Source organism: Cardiocondyla obscurior, linkage group LG07 (genome assembly GCF_019399895.1).
Source record: "Cardiocondyla obscurior isolate alpha-2009 linkage group LG07, Cobs3.1, whole genome shotgun sequence".
Classification (NCBI taxonomy): domain Eukaryota; kingdom Metazoa; phylum Arthropoda; class Insecta; order Hymenoptera; family Formicidae; genus Cardiocondyla; species Cardiocondyla obscurior.
This window is the reverse complement of record NC_091870.1, coordinates 2954777-2976474: the sequence shown is the minus strand read 5'-3', so window position 1 is coordinate 2976474 and position 21698 is coordinate 2954777. Positions and strand designations below refer to the sequence as shown.

Below are 21698 nucleotides of genomic sequence, written 5' to 3'. Positions count from 1 at the left end.
CGTGGCATTTAACCCCAATTATAATAGACAAACAGCGATGAGCGTGATTAAAAAGGAAAGGCTCGCGAATCGCCGTGCGATGCGTGCACACGTGCGGCTTATAACGAACGAGCGGGGCTTTCAGCGGCGCGGGTGAAATTTAAGGCCTTTAAAGCACGCCAACACTTTGTGTCATCAAATACTTATGCGATCTATATGCACGCTACGCGCACACACACGCCCACACACACGTAAATATATAATTTCAACGCTGCGGCTCTCCGTGAGTGAAAAACTAGCCGATTACGTTTTCTTACGATCTAGATACGGACCTTAGCACGCGGTCGAGGCAGGTAATCTCGTTCAATCGAACGCGTAAGCGTTCTAAAAGAAATATATCAAGTGCGATATAAACTAAATAAGAGATATTATTTTTACAACGTATCGATCGGAAGGCCGCAAACCGGATGAAGAAGCCCGAGAGAACGGGGGAAAAAAAAAAAACGGCGTACGAGTCGCAAAGACCGGGTTCAAGGACCGGCGATAATAAAGCTCTGAATCTATCTCTCTCTTTCTACGTCGGCCTCGTTCTCGCGCTTCGAAGCGGGGGTGGTCGCCCTCCCGTTCGTTCCCAGCTCTCTCTCCCAACTAGCGGCTGGAAATCAAGCAGTTCCCGCACTACGTTCAGCTACGTCGTCGAACCTTCTGCTATCCCGGCCGGCTGCCGAGCGACGTTTCTATAGACAACGGTATCGACCCTTAAAGGGGAGGCTCCAGATTCACCCTTCGGAGTAAACCGAGAACTTTCAGCGGCCGTTCGATCGCGCCGCGGCTTCCTCCGTCGATTTCCTTCTTCCGACTTCGCTCCCTCGACTACCAACCCCGTCGACCTTTCCAGTAAGAGCGAATCTCGCTCCTCGAGCACCGGTAGAGAAAATAAAAAAAAATAAAAAATAAAAAAAAAAAGATCCGCGCAAGGATATTGTGCTCCCGATAAGCGGGCTCGTAGCGTTTGACCTGTGAATAATACGCCGGCGCTTTTTGCTGCGCGAGTAGCCCGCGCGTGAAACACGCGCGTTGCACACGGCTGACCGTTCCTCGCGTCCACCAGCCCTCTGCGTCATCGCGGACGCGCCCTCCGGACCCTCCGGCGAAGCGCGCGGCCAGCCGGGAAAAATCGCCGCGGCATTTTTTCAAAGGAAATGTCAGGCGGGGCGTGCCCCGCGGACAAAGGCAGATGCGTTCCCGGCCGGTGCAAGGACGCTAATTTAGCGAAAGGCCGATCGGACGTCGGATGACGTCAACGTTCCTCTTCCCCTTACTACACGCGCCCGGCCCGCCGAGAAGCCCTCGGCCGCTTTAACGTTTCCTCGCGCCCGCGCGCGCGCGTGATCAATAACAGTACGTCAAAGGTACGTAATGCACGACGTTCTTTAAAGACGATGGACCAGCGTTCGCGCGACCCCGAGGGGGCACCCTTTCGCGTTCGGCGAGCGGTCACCGACCCGCGCGCACGCCCCCGAAATGTAATTAAAACCCATGTAATTCGCGCCGAGCGGCACCTTACCGGTGAAAAATACGAAAATTGGGAAGCATTATATTCCGTAACGTTTGATATTGATACGAAATTATAACGCGCTCGTTCAGAAATCTCGAGACTTAATCGCCGCTCGATCTCGTCGGTTCCTTAATTCTTAAAAGTATTTCATTCACATTTAACGGGGAAATTTTTATCAATTATTGCGACGTTTTAGAGATGGGTGTGTGTGTGTATGCACTTGGCGAACGAGCGCACAGCGAACGCGGCATTCGTTGGTTTCAGCAAGTTATTTTTTTTTTTTCAATGACTTAATTGTTTGCAAACGCTCGCTGTTGATCCGCTCAAGTGTACACGCTTTTATACGTGGCTTGGAAAATTTTTTATTTCGACAAATCACGCGCGTACGTAATCGCCAAAGTCACGGTGATTAACCGCGACTTGTTTGCGGGGAGACTTTCGACAATCTTGCAATTTTATCAGCCGCGCGATCGTCGCCGACTCGCGTTAGTCACCGCGGCTGTAATTTACGCGGCGCGCTATCGGCGCCGGCTTTCGTCACCCTGTTACGGTCAACTATCAGCGTAATAACGGTCTTCGTGCGTGGTGACGGTCGGGAATGTTGACCCTTAAAGGCGAAAGATAGCTCGGAGCGCGAGAAGAACCAGCCGAGCGCGCGCAACTCACGGTGAATTTCGCGTGGACCAGAGAATCAGAAAACGGAAGCAGGAGCGAGGAAACGATCTTCCTCAGCACGCAAATTATAACCGACGGTCATAATTTTTGTCAGGCGCGTTTAATTTTCCCCGGATATTTTTTTTTCCAAAACACTGCGATTCCAAAACGTACGATCGACATCTCCCGTCGTTAATTAATTATCCGAGCTCGAGAAGGTTCCTTAGAAAACACCTCTTCGTCTTTTTCTTTATTTTTAACGACCCTCGCGCTCAGGAAAATTGCATTTCCGCTTCCGTCGGATTAATCCAATTTCACGGTGACGAAGTCTTGCCCGGCGAAAGCCAACGTCTCGCGTAATTAGCCCCGAGAAGGATTGATCTCAGTCAGCCGGCTGGTCCATTTCGTCGCGCGTGTCACCGGGCGCTGAATGATTGACGCGCTATCCGCTTTAAGCGCGCGGAATCATCGCGCTGGCACCGGACGCGGGGAGACGGTGGCCTCCCGAGCCGTCTGGAACGCGAACAGATCAATATTCCGCCACGTTGCGTACCTCGTGCCGCCCTCCTTGCTTCATCCCACCCACCCCAGCTGAATATTGGCATTGATTTTCACGGTTCGGGAAGGCTCACCACCCCCTTCAAGGGGTCTCCCCCTTGACTGCGGACCCCAGGCGGAATGTACGGGCTTAAGGTCGCTGTATACGTTTCCTGACGTGCATAAGTGTGCTGCACACATAGATCTCCGTAGTACTCCCGGGAACGGGAGGATCCGCCGGGTCTAAAAGGCGATAGTGACACCTAAAATTCCACCTCGTTTTCCCAAATCGAGCACTTTCATCAACGACCTTTAAATTTAGATCGCAAATATCGGCTCCGCGAAACTGTAACTTCTCCTCCTCTCCACCCCTCCCCCCCGTTTTAATCTTAGAAAATGAAAAGCCAACGCTGTCTGGTTGAAATATAAAATTGGTGATGGAAATTGACAAGCCACGGTCGATCGTCGCCGCGCTTGTCCGAATAAAAAAGCTCAACGAAAGTAAGGAATAAATAATCAAATTACAATTTACGTGAACTTTTGCGGTCAAACTGTTTTTTAATATTTCTCAGAAGATAATACATATAATAGTTATACATATTTTTATTTAGTCAAATTAAATTGTAGATTATTAAAAAAATTATTTATTTGTGCTGATTTCCTTCCGATTTAAAGAGCACTATTAATACAGAAGCAGTAAAAACGAGCTTCGTTGTTCCTGACGTTATGACAGTTTGACGGCAGAGATTCGCGCGGTAAGTGGAGGGATAAAAGAAAACACTCGTGTTCACATCAACACATATATTTTGTTTTTGCTTGTTGCATACATACGATAAACAGTACAATGTTACGCGTTCTTCGAGGTATGGTATACTAGAAAATTTTCATTATCCACTACTACAATTGCTATTCGACGTATTGTTTCGTCATATCTTTTCGACTTCGTGTACCTGCGTTAGCTATAAGAGAATCGTTCAAGAAAACATTAAAAAAAAAAAACAAAAAAAATTACGAGGAGAAAAGTAGAAAGGAGGGGTAGGAAACAAACGGAACGGAAATGCATGAGAGCTTCTCGCTTCGTTCGATCAAGGAGGGACCTTTGTCGCGCGTCCCATCCGCGGCCGTTCGAAGATAGAAGGCCTCGAGATCGGCGAACTCGGGCGGCCTGGTCGTCGAGCGAAGGTGATCCGTGATGAAAGGCGGGCGAGCTGCACGAGCCACGATTATCCCGACGTAATTCCCGTCGCTCCCTTGCCTCCTGCGCGCCCCAATTCCGCTCATCCCCGGTCAACCATTAATGACGACAGCGGGAACACGTAACGTCGAGCAATCTCGATAATTAGCAATTAATTCGGATCGCGGAGCTCGTGCGAGCACGAGGCTATCATCCCGTTCGAGGGTCGAAGCGAAAGGAGAGGGGAAAAAAAATAAAATAAAAAGAGACGCGACGAATGCACGTAAAATGACGAGAACAACGCGGGGGAGGGATGGTGACGACCAAGCGCGCCCCGTTGTCGGCAAGACCTCTTTCGTTTCACTCCGGTTACAGGAATTTTCTTATGGATTTTTTTTTTAATATGTTAGAAAGGAGAGCGCGAGCGAGGCGGGTCGCGCGCGCGAGAAAACAGGTGTAAAAGAGATCACCAGCCGCCGGGTCCTGGCCGAGCGGAGGCTGCCCTCCGCCGGGAGGGCCAGCCTCCATCGGCCGGGACTCGCCGGCGAGTGCCGCGTTACAGCTGCAAAAAGTATATTACTGTCGTTCCTCTCGACGTCCGCAATCGTCGTCGGTTTTCGAACGACGCTAAAGCGCGCCGGAACTTGCAACTATTAACCGGTAACCGTGTCGGGAAGATCAACGTGTCACCAACGTGGCAATTTCGCGACGATGCGACGCAATCGTTGCAAATTCAGACGCGCTTTCGGGGCTCGCTGAGGCGTCGAAATTTTCCGCCGGAGGCGAGAAACCGCACGCTGGAAACGCTGTTACAATTTCGGCGCGTCACCGTCGGGCAAGGGGAACATTCGAGGGAACGAAAACGCACTTTGGGATCGCTACAACGTGGTTGAAGAACCCGAAGTGCGTTTTTATTCACCGGAGGATATCTTTTTACCCCACGGCGACGCGTGGAAACGATCAGCGTGCAATTTCTCGCTTTTGACGATCACGATCGGCCGCCGCGGCGAGCGCCGGAGAGCTCGAAGGAGAGACGCCTCCCGCGTGAAAACGTCAGCTTCGAAATATCACCAGTCGTCGCTAAATCGGGGAGTGCGTGCCACCGAGGAGGCGCGGGGAAAAACACTCGTGCGGAATTCCGTTCGCAGGGCGCGAAACAAAAATGTTCTCTTTTCGTTTTAGATATTTCTCCGAGCGCTTCTCGGTTCCCCGCGGCAGCCTCGCGGCAAACCGCCACCCCCTTTCGCTTATGCGTGTGTACGTGTGTGCCGATCTGTTTTATACAAATATGTACAAAAGGAGCCGCCCGCGCGCGCGCGTGCCTGAGAAGGGAAAGGGACACCCCCTTCGCCGCGAAGACTATCTTTCGCTCGAAAGATCGTCTCGCGAAAAAAAAAGATCTCCCTCTCCCTCGGGCGCGTCCAGCGAGTGCCTCTGCCTTGCCTTTTTCCCCCTCGACTCTTTTTCTTCTTTTTTTTTATTTTATTTTTTTTATTTTTTTTTTATCGTTTAGACATAGCGAGTATGTGGTTCCTATTTTGACGGGCGTGCCTTTTTCATCGGTGAAAATGAAAAACCAAAAGGCCCTCGACTTAAGGTCTAGCGCATAAACTTAAAGGCGAAAGTGGACGTTGCACAGTCGGACATTATCATATTACATAATCCGCTTTGCGGAGTGACTGGATGGCGGGATGTGCTCACGTGTTTCACGTGATTCTTAATTTTTTTTTTTTTTGTTTATTTTATATTATTTTCCCTCCCCCGAAGACCGGACGAGCGCGGGGTAAAAGTTTAACGTCGCACGTCTTCGCGAGCAAGATAAGGGAGAACTTCGCGTGTTTCTACGCACCGAAAAAGAGCTTTTTCTTTTTTTTTACCTTTCGAGACGACATACAACTGCGTTCGCGAGAACAAAGAGAAAGAAGTGAAACAGATGAAAGAAAAGAGAGAGAAAAAGAGAGAGAGAGAGAGAGAGAGAGAAAGACAGAGGATAATAATAATTTAATAAGATAAAACGCAAAAACGAATATAGATTTTTGTACACTTAAAAAACGTTAAAAATTCTTTTAGTTATACGCTTTATTAATAATATAGGTATATACACATATTACACAATGTACAGAAAACCCGTGCGCTGGGTCCGAATGTTCGCCGTGTGTTTATAATATAATACAACGGGCGAAGAGTATAGGTAGAAAGAGTATACAAACGAAAGAATAGAAAAAGGAGCGGCGATAACCGCGGAGACGATACTCGTCTCTCGCATTAGTTATTAATTAAATCCACGAGTTCCGATCAGACGCGCGTGGAAAAGGAGAAAAAAAAAAAAAAAAAAAAAAAAAAGAAATAAAATAAAATAAAAATAAAAGTACAATGCGATCGCGCGCATTTCGCGATTCTAAGTCAATCTTTTGTTTCGAAATACGTGTGTGAAGTGTGTTTCTGCATTGTATGTATATTGACCTGTGTTGGCATTTGTAATGTGTGCGTGTATGTGTTTGTGTGTAAAAAAAACCGCAAGCAATTATGCCCGCGAGACAAGAGACAATGAAGAAAGGCATATCGAGCCTAAGTACAAACCCAACCGGGCAACAAATTATCAGCATCGTGAAATGCCGGTCGCGATTTCAACGTCGCGCACCTGCTCCTCTAGTCCACCGAAAAAAAAATAATACGCTGCTTCCCGTCGTGATAATTCAACCGCTTTTCTCTACGAAATCCGTATGTACATTTAGCAGAACAATCGACCGCCAGTTATGCAAATTTGCCAAAGACTTCTTCTCAAAACCGGTCGCAAAAAATAAAGTACCGTACGATATCGATCACGTCGTCAAAACTCGTCATTAACCGTCGGCCTCGAACAAAGGTCAAATCGTCCACTTTCCCTCCCCCAATTCTACCCACCCTACGTCTTCTTTTTGTTCTTCCAATCTTCATATTACCCCCATTATCATTGACGTCAACAACTTGGTGAGAATCCGTATCGCAACAGACAACGTCTTTGGCTCGAATCGTTCGTTGGCTCTCCCACGTGTCGCTAACGAGTCTTTGTCACCGTTACCAAAAGTGTGCGGTGAAACCCTTCATGGTTCCAACCATATAACAGCCCCCTCTGTACAAAGAGGGGTCAGAAAATTTGAGCCCTGATTCCGACATTGAAAGAGGGTTTTTAAGTTTCTCTCTCCTTCTTGCCTTTGAGCCCGGCGCCCGTGGTATCCTCGCCCAGGATAGTAGCGATCTCACCCTGCATAAAGGCCCACGGTACCTGGCTGTTCGCCAACGGGCATTTCTCGCCGCTCGGACAATAAACCTGAAACGAAAAACAAAAACGGGAACCAATGAGTGCCGCCGTTGACGCGATAGCCGAAAAGAGAAAACCGGCGGCGCGATATTCGGGGAATACTTACCTCTGAGCCAGCACCCTGTCTCTTTATACTGTCCCGACTGCACGGGAAGCAGAACTTGTGATGCGGCACGCTGGGACACTGGACGAAGTGCGTGTCTTCCAGGCGTTCCTGGCATAGCGTACACTTTAGGGTCGGCGCAGTGACCGGTTCGGCGCCAGCAGCTTGAGCGACCGTGCCCTCTGAGGACGTAGTCACGGTTGTCGATGACACTTGCCTTGAACTGCTAGATCGTCTGCCCGACGAACCTAAAAATTACACAGTTTTCGCGATCGTTAATTCGATGGCCTCGTCGTTACATATTCGCGAGATTAGCAAACATTTTTTTTTTCTGTAATCACCCGGTTCGCCGATAAAATTCGATAAGACGCAGGTGTATTCCAAGCAAATATGAATGACCATATCGAAGATGACAGATAAAATATAAATATAGCACTTTCGCCGTGATTACCTGAACTGTTCGGGCTATGCTGGGAACCTCTCGAAGCGCTGCGTTGCTGAGCGTTCGTGGCCGTGGTCGGCGGACTTCTGCTGGTCGGACTGGGATTGTTCGGCGGCTGTGGCACTGGCTCGGGCGATGTCAGATTGTCGGCGACTGACATTAGGGCGGCCATCGGTGACGGGCCGTTTGCCGTGCCCTGAAAAAGGAAGTGTCGCCCGTCAGCTGGCACTTCAAGATTACGCCGCGCTTATAATGGACTCGTTCTCGCGTAGGCGTTCAGCCGGCCAGAAGGCGCGCGGAAAGGCAGCTGATTGCGTACGATTAAACATGGACCGTCGCCCGTGAATGGGGCCGGCCGAAGCCGCGCGCGAGACGTGATAATTAACCGCGTGTCTCACCTGATGATGATTCGATTGCGAGTTGTCGTTGGCGCCTTCTTGGCTCGGCGGCGGCGGCGGCGGCGGGCTTGTTCTCGGACGAAGAGGCGATCCTCCGCCGTTAGCCGCGACGTTTGCCGGTGCCAACGGTATGGATGGTCCAACGTATGCTCCTGAAAATGTACATACCGTCAAGTAAACGCACGCCACTACATATGTAAAACGCCGGGAGCTCAGGGAACTTTTCGAGACGAATATTCACGCGTTCAGAAGTTCGCTCGTAAAAAAAAAAAAAGAAAAAAAAAAAAGATCCAATTTATTCGCGAATATTGAATAAGCACAGATATCCAGCTTTGCTTCTCGTTTACTTCGCCCTACTTTCTTTCTTTAAAAAATATACACATTTTTTTTTTTCCCTTCAAGATATGACTATCATTCAAACTTTTTTTTTTCCCTTTAGCACATTTTAAAATTATTTTTGTGCAAAGCGAAGAATTGACATCCCGCAAATGTAATCACATTTGAATATAGTTATTTCGAGCCTTGTGAATCTTTTATTAATTTTTTTTTCTTCTTTCTTTTTTTAATCGACACGTATTTTTGAATCCGCGAAAAAGAGTGAATGAACATGGGAGCGAGCTGGTCAGGGGTTTCCCCCGAGGGTGGAGAGTGATCGATACGCGACGGGCGATCGCAATTTATTGAGTTTGTCCTCGTCCACTTTTTACCCGCGCGCAATCCGCGCGGAATGCGTTTCCCCTCTCTCCCATCCCCTTATAATAATCGCCTTTGTAGCACAATGACTTCATTGGCGGGCAGAAATAAATGTCGTTTTTCTTCTCGACACCGATAATGGCAGCGAAACGTTACGACGAACGAGGCGAGAATAAAAGTTAATCGTTACTCACGTCCCGCGTTACGTCAGTAACGGCGCGTTTCTCGTGCACGCTCGATGGACCTTGAATCCCGCGATCTTCGGCGAGAAGAGATCCTACACGGATCTACCGCGGCCTTACGGAGATTCTCAAGCGCGCTCATATATCCGGCCAGTCGCGGGCTAAGTTAAATATATTTGACCCCTGACTTATTTCGGCCGGCGAAACGGCGCTTTAATCCTGAAAATATTCCGGCGCGAATTATCGCCGATATCAAGCGGACTGGAAAACTCAAGGTGAACACGTCTTCGCGCCTCGGAATGAATTCCGAAAAACACCTCGGCGGATTTATTTCTCGACCGCGTCGTATTTCAATCGTGACGAACGTTGTAGCCGCGGGACTTCTTGGAAAACGCATCGCAGTGATATAACCGACACCTCCTTATCGGTCTCTTACGCGAGTAGCGAGGATATTTCTTTTTCGCGAAGGCGACGACTGCGTCGTCGCTTGCTTAATCTCGTCTCCGGAGCCTGTCTTCCCACCGACACGCCGGTTTTCTGCTCGCGACGTCGCGCGTTACCGCGGACGGTATCGCGATAGGGGTTTACTCGGACGTGCCACTTACAAGACAGCGGTGGCGATTAACACGCAGGTCGCACGCGAGAGCGGCGACTACCACAACCTCGGGGACGTATCATCACGACACGGCCACGTTACCGTATTGCGTCGTATCGTCATTGGCCTTCGACACGCGCCGATCGTTTACCCGATGTTTTATGTATCTCCGCGTCGATTAACTCTTTTCAGTCACTATGTTTTTATGTCGCGCGCGCAACGTACATATTTCCTATCAACGCTCCGCAAGCCCCCGCGCGCGCTTCTCCCGCGGTTTTCTCGCGAGCCAGCGCGAACGTCGCAATTAGATGACATTCTGATAATTCCACGCTAGATCGCGTCGTCCTTATCGGACGGAGCTGAGTCCAGAACTTTGGCAAAAACGAAGCGAATGCTCTCTTATTCCCCGGGGGAGAAAAAGTCCTCTTTTTCAGGAAATTCCATGTTTTTAATTTATTAATGCGGAACTCGAATAAAAAAAATTCGGGCCCTTCGAGTTGGTCCCTTCGCAAGTTCGCTGGCACGCGCGCAGCTTCCGCTTCGTACGCGTCTCGCGGCACGTCGAGATGAATTTTCCGAGGACTGCAGGCTCAACTTCGAGAATTAAGTGGAACGGTTCCGTTTTGAGAACACGCGCGATGCAACGCGCGCGGCGACGGGCGTAGTCTTTTTTTCCTCGCGTCGATCGCGTCTCTCGGCCCCATCTAATCGCAGTCACGATCCGTCGCGAGCGAGCGGAATATATACTTGCTTCAATTAGGCGCATTTGGCGCGACGACGCCTTTGTCCTGTCCTCGCGGTCCTCCGCGGATTTCCGCTCACGTCCGGCCGTAACTCGCCGGCGAAATACATTTCAGATACGACACCCTCGCCGTTTCCCTCTCCTCCCCGAGAACTTTCGAAACCGCGGCCCGGAATCTCGACAATTTACACGTGAATAATTCGACACGCGTGATAAGTCGAACTTTGAAACGCGATAGCCCGCATCTCGATTCTATGTTTAGCATATCGGTGGCCGCCGCCTGATATCGGTGGAGATTTCTTTCTCTTTTTCTTTCTTTTTTTCTCTCCTTCTCTTTCGAACGCGAGGATATGGCGGTGCACGATGTTATCGCGGGATCGAGAGGAATGATTTGTCTACGCTTGCAGCTGTAATCAATCGGGGAAACAAAACGAGATAGCGGACGTGCTCGCAAGAATTTCGTCGCATGGTTGTTTTCAAAAGTTGCAAGTGGCGCAAGAACCACCCCTTGAAATATCGACGAAGGGTGATCAGCGGGATCAGCAGTCTCCGGAAAATTAAAGCCAGCGAGAGTAGATTAAATATCGATATTAACACCGACGTTTGATGCGCACAATAATCGCATATTAAAAAATAAAATAAAATAAAAAGCTAGCATCGTTTTGAAATATCCGTGCCACAACCGCAAGTAAATGCGGTCCGAGTGCCAACAATAATAATCCGTAGAGGGACCTTTTTTTTTTTCTTTTTTCCCCCTCCGATGTTTTCCTTTCGCGAGAGAGCCCGAGACGTCATCCTCGTCCGTCAAAGTCGCTATTTTTAATCGCCGAGCTGAAATACGCGGCCATGTATCAGCACGCCTCGGCGAGGCGCCTCGCGATGTACGCGTCGAAGTGCATCTTTTCCGCGGAGGATTCAGCGGAGCCTGCGGGGTGGAGGGAGGGGGCGGGAGCTATGTACCAACAAGCGGTCGACTTATTGGCCGCGCGAGCGAGCGAGCGGAATCATCATTCGGTCACGGCTGCTCGCGGTGACACGCAATCCCGCGCGCAGATACGCGTTTCCTCTCCCTCCCGTAGTAGTATGACGGTGTGTACGCGCGCGAGTCACCGAGGCCTCCACCCGCGGCGGCGGCGGCGGCGGCGGGGGATAAAAGAGGGATAGATAGAGTGCCACCGGGTAGACGTGTGACCGGTACTTTTCCGTGACGGCTTCGATAGAGCGCTGGGGACCCGACGGTCTCTCCATCCTCGCGTGATTGCGCGAGGAGGAGGAGAGTCCGTCTCGCTCGCTCCTCCGTTTCTTTCTTTTCTTGCAGCGACACGTAGCATCGCGCACGCATGTAGGCGGCCGCGGCTTAGTCACGCTCTATCAGGGACGTGCCGAGTTCCACGGTCCAGAAGCATAGAAGCTTTCGCGGAACGGCCCGCGCGACGCTTCCCGGTAAATGAACTTGTTTCCCTCGCCGTTTTCGGACGTTCGGGAGCTTGGCCCGCGCGAGAGCACGTCCGCCAAGAGAGAGAGAGAGAGAGAGGTGAGCAGCGGGACGAAAAGCGGTAAATACCGGGACCGGAGCCAGCGCGATCCTCCGAAAAGAAGTACCCTCGGAAGAGGCCTCGCGGAGTGACGCGATCGGCGCTCTGCTTCGCCTCGAAATCGTAAAAACAAACCCCCGGCCGCTGGTTTGATAATCATTTATTTCCGTCCGCGTATCAATTTTTTCCTAGAGACCGTAATCTACGAATCGAGTAACGTCGCGGCGAAAGTCGAAGGAAACTAATTCCAGTCTCCGTTTCTCAGATTTTTTTTTATTGAATTTTATTCCTCTCAGCGCTTCTCTCTCTTTCTCTGTTAACCGCGAATAAAATCTCGGTTCTCGTCACGCCGTTTATCTGATAACGTCAGGTTTGATCTTCGGAGAAAAAGCTGGTAATCTAATCGCGAACGCCTCGTCAGCTGCACCAAGCGAAACACCGCTAACCTTAGATTCTCTCTAACCGCAGAGTCGTATTCTTGCGCAGCTACGCGTTTTAATGAACTTGAGAAAAAGATCAACGTCGCAAACAGATGCAAAAGTACGCGGCGTCGTTATCGGAGAGAACTTTTTTTTTTTTATTATTATTCTTTATGAGCGGTAACCGGCGATTACGTGGTCACCATCAATAGCGTACGCGCGAACAGGGAAAAAAAGTAAAAGAAAAAAGAAATATGTATTTACGACATTCGCGCGGCGGTTTTCTATCGCTAAAATGAAACTTTATTATTTTCGATGACTCAACGTCTGAAACGCACGAGCCCAAGGCAATGATTCAAGCGCGTCCTCGTCAAACCGCGGGACAATAAGTACCTCCGTAACCGCGAAGATTAGAATCCTCATTCCCGAACGAGCCGGTGGAAAGCAATCTTATCGCTTACGAAGTTCCAACCCTCGGCACACTCTTTATCTTTCGAGTACGTAAACATTGTTAACTTTCTACACCGGGAAATTATCTCGTTACGTGCGCGAGATACCTTCGAGGAGCACTTAAATATCTTGTAAAACCGAGCCGAGCTAAACTCCCTCGCGGTTCCTCCGGTCCGTCAATTTTCCGGCCGAGAGATTAAATATTTTTTTTTTTTTACCTCGCTTAGCACGATTCGACTCCACTCGCGGAATTCTCTCCGAGGCGACGAAGGCTCGATTCCGCGAGAGAGCCTTTACCAGCAGGCTCACACGTCCCTGGAGAGTGCGTATCGCTGACCGGCGCGTGGTGGCCTTGTTTCGAAAGTGCAGCCCCCTCCGCGAACACGTCAACGTCGACACACGCATCTGCGACCGGTCGTGTGCTGCACGCGGCGCTCGCCATACGTACGCTCGCGCACGAAACTCGTCCCGATGACGTAGGGCAGGAGAGCGCGAGGTGCCTATCCGTACGCGATCGATCGGGTAGCTCGCGATACGTAACGACACCCAGTTGCAAAACTCCAAGTGCCTGTCTACCTCTCGTCGTCACGCTACTACCGATTTACGCCTCTTAGCATTCCTAGGCCTCCCCGTCCGAGGCCCCACTCGCGCCTTCTCGTCGATTTATTTTACTTTCTTATTAGAGATTTTTTGTGCAATTAATCGTGAGGCAACCCACGGTCTCTCCCGCGAAAGAAAGCGGATCGTCAAACTAGTCTCACGTAACGTTTTTTTTTTTTTCTTTTTTTTTTTAATACATAAATAACGACCCGCGATGTGACATGGAATATATAAATACCGACGGTACCCGGCCGCGGAATCTTGTTAACATTTATGTTTAATTCTGCCGGCACGATGACGCGCGCTTGGAGCGATTAATTCAGGTCGCGGTATTTTTCTAGATCCATAATCAGGTGCCTCGAGCTCCTCCCCCTCTTTTCCGATTTCTCTTCGAACTCTGCGAATATCACCCGGCAAATTGCTCTCGTCCGATGAGAATTTAATTAAAACCGTTAACGACGTAATCAACGTTCTCGGAACGTCTGCGCATTTTTTTTTTCCCCGCACGGCCGAAGGAGTTCATTCTTTCGCTTTCAAACTTATCAGTCATCCGCCGTATTCGTTAGAGTTTATTCCGTTTCGCAGATAATTCGTCGAGGATTTATCCCATTGAATCTCTGAATTTGATCCGTTTGTCGCCTCCGGTTTCGATCCGCTTGATAGAAGGCGTGAGTTTCGCGTTACGGCGATACGAGTTGCGCGAACAATGCCGTCTCTAGTTGCCGCCCCGACGTCTCCTTCTCGCTCGCACGGGAGCAGTAATTGCACGCGCTTTGACCGGGTCATCAAGCGGGCAGCCGACGTGGACCATATCTGCCGTCGCGTTTGCCGCGTGATTGATCACGACTGACGTCGCCGCGCGAAACCTGACTGACGTAACGCGTTGAACGTTCGGGCGTTCCCTGGCGAACAGCTCTGCGGATTCACGGTCGATTCTGGGTGTCGAACTTGAGAAACGGTTGTGAGATACAAGACTGATTTATTGAACGATTCTTTATTACAATCGGTTTTCTCTTTAAATTCTAAAAATAATTGGAGGAAAAACTGACGAATAATATTAGGAAATCATTAAAGATTATTTCTACCAACGCGGATTAACTTTAATCGCAGCTTAACTAGCCTTTTTTTATTTTATTTTATTTTATTTTTTTTCTTTCGTTCTAACTTTTGGAATTAGGAGGAGATAGAAGACGAGTTAAATCGAGAATGAAGTTGATCCGCGTTGGTGGAAGCGGCCCTAAGGGCTCAGCGAACAGTTGTGTGCCTGTTGAAGGCAACTAATTCCTCCGTTAGCGCTGCTAATTCATTATTGATACAGAAGCCCCCGAGGAGCCGCGCCGCGAGGCACGAAAAGGATGGACGAAGATTTGAGAAAGTTGGCGGTAACGCGCGCGGCTCGAAATCTTTTGCAGAAATAGTGCCCCGCGCTGACGCAACGTCGTAATAAACGCGAAATTACCGGCGGCGATCTCGAATTACGCGGAGCGTACTCGAGTGGCAAAGCTGATTAAGTTTCTGGCCCCGCGATTAATTCGGAGGATCGGCGCTGGCCGGCCACGCGGCGCGGCTAATCGAAACTGACGTCGACAATAATTCGACCGTTTAAAAATTCGCGGAACAGAACACGGCCGGACGCGATATAAAATGTGGTAACGAAACGTGGGCAGACTTATAAAATTACAGTCCACGTCCATTCGCGAGATTTAGTTTCCATTAGGGAAAACGATACCGCGCGCGAGCGTTTCATTGTAAGCGTGCTGGGGCAGCGGTGAATGACAGTTTCGAAAAAAACATAAAGACGGAGAAATAGTATATCTCGAACTCCGAAATTAAATTCATTTATAGCACCGTTCAGAAATGAAGTCTCCGCGACGATGAATTAGTGAATTAAATCTTTCTAAACGAATATTAAGTAAGAATTAATAATCTTCATTAAATAGTTGGATTACACAATTTTTTTTTCTTTTCTTTTCTTTTAAACGTTATTCTTACGCGTGAAGCTCAACACTTCGCAGTGCGGCAAAATCGAGCTCGCTGGAAATTCGACTTCAGTCTTCCGGCGCAGCGTTTCCCCGCTCGCGAATTACCGGAATCGTTCTCGCGATGTGTATATCGGGCCAATTGTCGGAAAGATTTAGCAAGGCATTCGGGATTGCGAAAGATCAATAATCGGCGGCCCGAGTCGAACGCAAGCGGAATTTCTCCGGATCTCGGAGGCCTTCCTTCTCTCCACCATCTCCCGCGAACCCCGCGTTTATTTCCAGACCCCAATCTTTGCCAGCAGGAATCTATTTTTACCGGGACTCGCGTATACACGTGAAACGTTGAACGCTGTCTTTTGAACGGAAACGGTAACCCCAGAGATGAAAAAAAAAAAAGAAGAAGAGAACTCGGTAGAAAAAATAAGCGGAATCCCGCGTCAACTGACGGCGGCCTTTTTTCCGCGGTTACTTCGTTACGAAAGTATCGTCGCGACGATAACTCGATGTAACCGCAGCCCGGCGTCGCGGATAACCGCCAATATTCTCGAAAGACGTGGCAATGAATTTTTTATAAAGACACGTGGGTAGAAACGAGGTTAAAATCTCGATTAAAATACTTACGAGCTGAGCTTTAGCGCGGTCAGGAAATTGCGACGAAAACCTCGCAGCGCAGAAATTGTTGCGCGATCGACATTAAGGAAAATTACGCGGCTTATAGAAAATTTGTTTACAGCGACAATTTCTGTGAATGTTTTGTAATATATTAATTAGATACTCCTGTGCGTTGTACATAATTTCTGCGGTTATTATTACCGGCGCGACGCTCTAATTACGCTTGACGATTAAAAATATTTTAATAATAATAATAAAGTGCGCAAACAGTCGATTTTCGTTTTTTTCTTTTTTTTTTTAATACATTGAATAACCGCGATAACACGATCGTTTATCACTGATTATTTCGCGGCCTTTATCAGGCGAGATAGCGTTGACTGATACCGGACGGCGCGACAATATATTATATATTTCAGCTGTTTGCGTGGCACTCGACGTCACCGCGCTAGGTGCCTGAAAAACATCGCTCGCGCGGGCGCATTTCGAACCTCCCCAGGTTATCGTCCTCCAAGATTTATTGCTCGCGGACGCACAATCGTGAAGCCGTTCGCTATCCATACAAATTCCGATTCGACGATGCGCTCCTCGTAGCGGCGGCGAATTAAAAGCGACGAAACTCCCGCAATTTACGTGCGTTATCAACCGTATTTTTTTTATTAAATTAAAAAAAAAGAGAGAGAAAAAATTAGTTTCATGAAAAATAATCGGACATTAATTCGAAGTAAACGGAAGGCGATTCAGCGCGCTGATGATCTGCCCTCGAATAATTCCGGGGCGAAGTAATTCGGGCGTATTTCGGAGGCCACCCGGATTCCCCGTAGAAAATACCGGCAAATTCGCGGTGTTCGAAATAACGGTACGGCGTGCAAGGTCAGCGTGCCGCCCGCGCAATCAGGTTGGATTAGGTAAGGTTGGGGTAGGATTACGAGACACCGACGTCGACCGTCATCGTCGGCCGGCGCCCGTCAATGGACCCGCGCGTATCTCCGCCGGCGCGAAAAGCGGCAAGAAAAGGGGGGCACGCTACAGTTATCCCGGCGAAATGTCGCGGCGAGCGGAGGAGACGGCGGCACCTCGGGACCGGTTTCGTCGCCGAGACGGCGACGCGCGAGAGGAAGAGAAAAAGAAGAGGTGGAGAGAAGAGAAGCCGGACGAGAGCGCGACGCGAGGAAAGAGCTCTTCTGTCCGCTGGCGAAGGCTGCGTCACGGGCGAGAAGGGTCGAGGGAGGGAACGTGCGAACGCACTCTGCTTTAGTTATGCAGCGAAATACGATCGAACGTTGCGCGCGCAAGGCCCTCTCGCACACGCCGACGAGGCGCGATCGCGGAAATCCGGCGTGATTTCGACTACTTTTCGGATTTCCTGGCCGCAATCGGGACACGAGATCTTCCAGCGGCGTATCTGAGCCGAATAACGGAGACTCGAGGGGCAAAATCGGGGGGTTCACCTCGGACGTTCATTCATCTCCAGATTAAGCCCCCGTATCTATTCGAGAACCCACATATTTTTCGTCGGAAAACGACGGACCAAGATAATTGTCGGCGTTTCGATCTCTCGCTCTGACCGATTCAACGTTCCGAGGTCAATTTTTTTAATATTATTATTTTTTTTATATTTTTTTCTTTTATCGGCGGTAACGTAGGAGGGAAGAACGGCGGCGCGAAGTCACTCCGCGGCGGCGAGCTTGCCCCAAACACAAGAATTATCATCTCGCGTGCTTCGCGAAGTGACGAAGAGGGACAGGGGAGGATAGGTCCGCGGCGAGGCTTAATTCCGCGCGGCGGGTAACGCGGAAACGCGGACGAGTGGGCCGAGAAACAGTCGCGGAAAAATCGCCGCCAGGCGCGAGGAAAATTCGCGGGATCCGCTCGTTGCCGAGCGGCCGACCGACCCAGCGCACAACGGTCTCATTCATCGGGTATAAATACGGCGGCGTGACGTCACCTGATTGAACACGTCACGACATGGCAACTGAGTGTGTATCTTTTGGTCGTCCCATCACGTGCTCGACGTACGTCTCTTTTGTACGCGTTCGGACGCCGATCGAAGGCAGAAAGTTGGACGGAGATAGAAAGACAGAGAAATAGAGAGAGAAAGAGAGAGAGAGAGACGCGGGAGAGGCAGAGAGAGGAAGAAAGAGCGGAGCGAGGACGTGACGGAGGACGTTGCTTCCTTTTAACGCGATCTCCCTCGTCCTCGTCGACGCGTACGCGTGTGCGTGCGTTGCCTCCTCGCGCCAGATGGCCGCGAACGAATGACTGTGCGCGCAGCCCTCCTCCGCGACTATTTATAGTGGGCACCGATAAAAACGCCAGAACACCGCCCGCGAAAAAAAAAAAAAAAAAAAAATTACGCCAAGCTACCGGCGCGCGTAAACGGAATGCCGGCGACACTTTTTGCCTGGTATCCGCAAAGCTTTGCCGCGCGCGCGGCGAATTATTAGCGCTATCCTTTCGTTCGGAAGACATGCGGGCACATGCACTACTTTGATAGTAAAAAACGAAAAGCTGAAAGACTTGCGTTCGCTAAAACGCTCGGATTTTCGACCGAGAAATAAAAAAAAAGAAGAAATAAAATAAAATAAAATAAGACGCGTCCGCAATTTTCGCTCGACAGAATAAACTGAGTAAAGTATCTTGTATTTCTGTCGAGCGTCGTTCGAAAGCGTTAAGTCGGGAAAATTGTAGAACATCGATGGTGCGATCTTTTAATCACAAAGTCATTTTTCGAAAGATCTTTGTCCCGAGGCGGTTAATGGTCCAAGCGTTATGAATGAAAACGTAAGTGAGGCGCAGCGAGCCGAGGGTCGATTATTCGCGGAAGCCTCGCGGATCTCAAAGCAAAGCTGCGGGATCGTTTGCTCGTATAAACGCAAAGTGCCGCACCGCTTCGGTTCATCTCGTTCGTAAATATTCCCGGTTCGCCAGGTCTGGAATAGTCGCGAGAATAAATCGCGTTCGCGCCGAGTTTTGAGAAATGAAGCGAGACTGTGAGAGAGCCGTTGTTTTCGCCTCGAGTCCCCGGAGCGCGACGGACAATAAGGGCCGTGGGGAGAAGACGACTATCGCGATTCCTGCTAAGGGACGAGAAGGGGTCAGGGGAAAAGGGGGCGAAACCCACCGCCGGACGATCGATCGATCGCGGCGCGGGCGCGACCCAAAAACGGAAGGGTAAACTCACCGTTGGCCTTGAAGGTGGTCGCCGTCTCGAAGCTGGGCGCCCTCACCGGGTGTTTTTCCTTGTTGCGGTCCTGCACGTAGCTGACGGCGAGGCTCACCGCCGGCAGGGAGTCGCCGCGGGTGAGCGGCGGCCTGACCGGATGCTGTTCCTCCAGAGAGAGCCGTTTTTCGGCGTGCTCGTCCTCGTCGATCGCCGAGATGCCGCGCTTCAGCTGAGTGATACCGCGGTTGTGCATCATCTGATGCGCGGCCACCGTGGCCGCGGCCAGATGGGCGTTGGACAAGCGCGGCGGGTTGCTCCTGATACTGTTGGCGATCTCGTGGCCGTCGTCGCCGTGATGGCGGCCGACCTGCTGCCTGGCAGCGGCCGCTGCCGCCGTGCCCGACGTGAACTCGGTGATCGAGTTACGATGATGCAGCTGCGAGTAGCTCGCGATGTTGTGATGGCGCGTGTGGCCGGCCTGCGGGCTGTTCTGAATTGGCAGCACGTCGAGATTCGTGCCGCCGTTGTGCTCGGTGTGGCCCGCGCTAGTGCGATACGTCTTCGAGGTGGACGGCCGGGCGTCCTGGAAGCCGTGCGCCTTCTTCAGCTGCTTCGCCGACTCGAGGACTAGGTCGATGCGGTCGGCGCCCTCGTAGTTTACGCAGCCGCGGCACACCGGCTCTGAAAAGTCCATTATCATCGCCCAGGGCATCCTGGGCAGGTCGCACAGGTAGCACTGTGTCCGTTTGCCCATCATCTTGCCGGCGAGGAGCGTGTTGTCGGCGTCGGGAGCAACTCTCGCTGCTCGATTACGATGCCAGATGTGGTGCTGGGGCCCGCGAGGCGGCTGGCTCCTCCGATCGTCCACTGTGTCGCTTTAACGACTTTATCACTTCACACGCACTGTTTGTTTCGCGCACGTATATCTCTCCCGCCTCTTATCTCGTTTCGACCGTCTGCTTTGTCTGCCGCTCCTCTTTCTTCCTCTCCGGGATCACTTCGCCTCGCGTAACGAGCCTGGACTCTGAGCCACCGGCGCACCACTCGTCCGAGAAACAACCGCCGCTCGAAATAACGACGGTAACGTCAAACACCTCCCGTCTCGCGCGCGCTTCGTCGCCACGGCTCGCGAGCACATGAGCCGCGAGGAAGACGCACGGCGTAGCGACGCCCCGACCGAACAGACGCTCTTTCGCGGCCGGAGATTCTTCCGCGCGAGCGACTCGCCCGCGTGCGTCGCGTACGAATTCCGCCGCTCTATATAAATCGCACTCCGTCTCGCACCGGGAAAAGAAGCGGCCGTATTACCGCAAACGCGCGACGCCCTGCACCCCCGCGACTACCGTTGCCGTAATACTCTCCTTTCTCTCTCCGCGCCGTTGTCGGCCAGGCGGACGCGAGAAACTAAACGCGCGAAAAATTCACCCCGGGATTATCGGCGCGACGAGACGTACGCTCGCCCGTCCGGCTGTCGTACGAAGAGACGAACGCTCGAGAATGCGGCGGTAAAGCCGAGCTAGACCGCCGTGCCTCCACCATTCGACCTACCGCCATCTTAGTTACGCTCACGACTTCCTCTCGCTCGCACCTTCGCGTCGCTCGTGCGCGCTCGGCTGCGCTCGGCGCCGCTCGCCCGTCCCTCCGTTCCTGCTACGCCGCACCGATCTCTCATTCTTTCTCTATCGCCCTCTCGTTTTCTCTCACGCGCGCCTCGCTAGGCCCCGCTCGCCAAGAGCCATTGCCAAGCCTTCTCCCCCCTGCCCCCTCGGTTACCCTCATCGCGCTCGACCCGTAACACCGTCGTCCCTAAAAAACAGCTACGACGACACGACGACGACGGCGACGACGCGCTCCGCCAATCGGACGTTGTGGCGTCATGGTGCATGACGTCATAATCGCGAGGAAGCGCAGGCGCGCCATCGGGTGCCCTAGGGGACACGTAGGCAGCGACCGGGATCCAGAGCGCGAAAGGGACGCGGCGGGGAAGCGGCGAAGGGAGACACGGAACGTCGGTGGACCGAGCGCGGGGCGAGGGGGGTAACGGTGGGAGGCTGCATGCTGCGTGCACGCGCTCTATCTCTCTCGCATCAGCCCGGCGCCCACTCCTCGCAATGAACAGCCGGTTTCACACAGCCGTGAAACCGCCGGAGCCGGGCGATATTCCGCCGGCTGTGCCCGGCGAATCGCCTCTTATCGGAGTATCTCCGGCCGCCGAGAATGAAAGACCAGCTATCGGGGCCGACGTGACGTCGCGCGGCAAGATCGCGCGATTGTTGTTTGCAATAAAAGGCGGCGAGTCACGTAGAGACCACACCGTCGCGCTTGCTTCGATAATTCCCTGCCACCGGCGAGTAACGCGAACGCTTTTTCCCCTTTTTTTTTTTTTTTTTTTTTTTTTTTTTGCGTGGATCAATACGGGCGATGTCGAATTTTCCGAACGCGACTTCGCAAAATAATCTCCCCGGTTTTATTAGATTTTTCTAAAACTACGACCTCTTCAAGTCGTTTCCTTGGAGTCAGGTTTAAAAAAAAGAAAGAAAAAATTTATCTCGCTAATTTGTACGCGAAAAATTGACGGA

The 21698-nt window shown here is 51.1% G+C and overlaps 1 protein-coding gene across 1 annotated transcript; it reads right to left on the bottom strand.

Moving 5' to 3' along the window:
* Window positions 1-3514: 3514 nt before the first annotated feature.
* On the bottom strand, window positions 3515-20810 carry Pits (Protein interacting with Ttk69 and Sin3A). The gene is made up of 5 exons (XM_070660039.1): window positions 19138-20810; window positions 8147-8298; window positions 7758-7944; window positions 7310-7554; window positions 3515-7212 (listed from the first exon to the last, which is right to left on the bottom strand). The coding sequence occupies exons 1-5, from the start codon at window positions 19874-19876 to the stop codon at window positions 7072-7074; spliced, it is 1464 nt and encodes a 487-aa protein (XP_070516140.1). The 5' UTR covers window positions 19877-20810; the 3' UTR covers window positions 3515-7071.
* Window positions 20811-21698: the final 888 nt, after the last annotated feature.

Bases quoted from the DNA above. Each gene is read 5' to 3' on its own strand.
- Pits (XM_070660039.1), bottom strand. From the start codon at position 19,876: ATGATGGGCAAACGGACACAGTGCTACCTGTGCGACCTGCCCAGGATG. The intron at 7,945-8,146 runs GTGAGACACGCG...TTCCTTTTTCAG, and splicing joins CGCAATCGAATCATCATCAG to GGCACGGCAAACGGCCCGTC. The intron at 7,213-7,309 runs GTAAGTATTCCC...TTTTCGTTTCAG, and splicing joins GACAGGGTGCTGGCTCAGAG to GTTTATTGTCCGAGCGGCGA.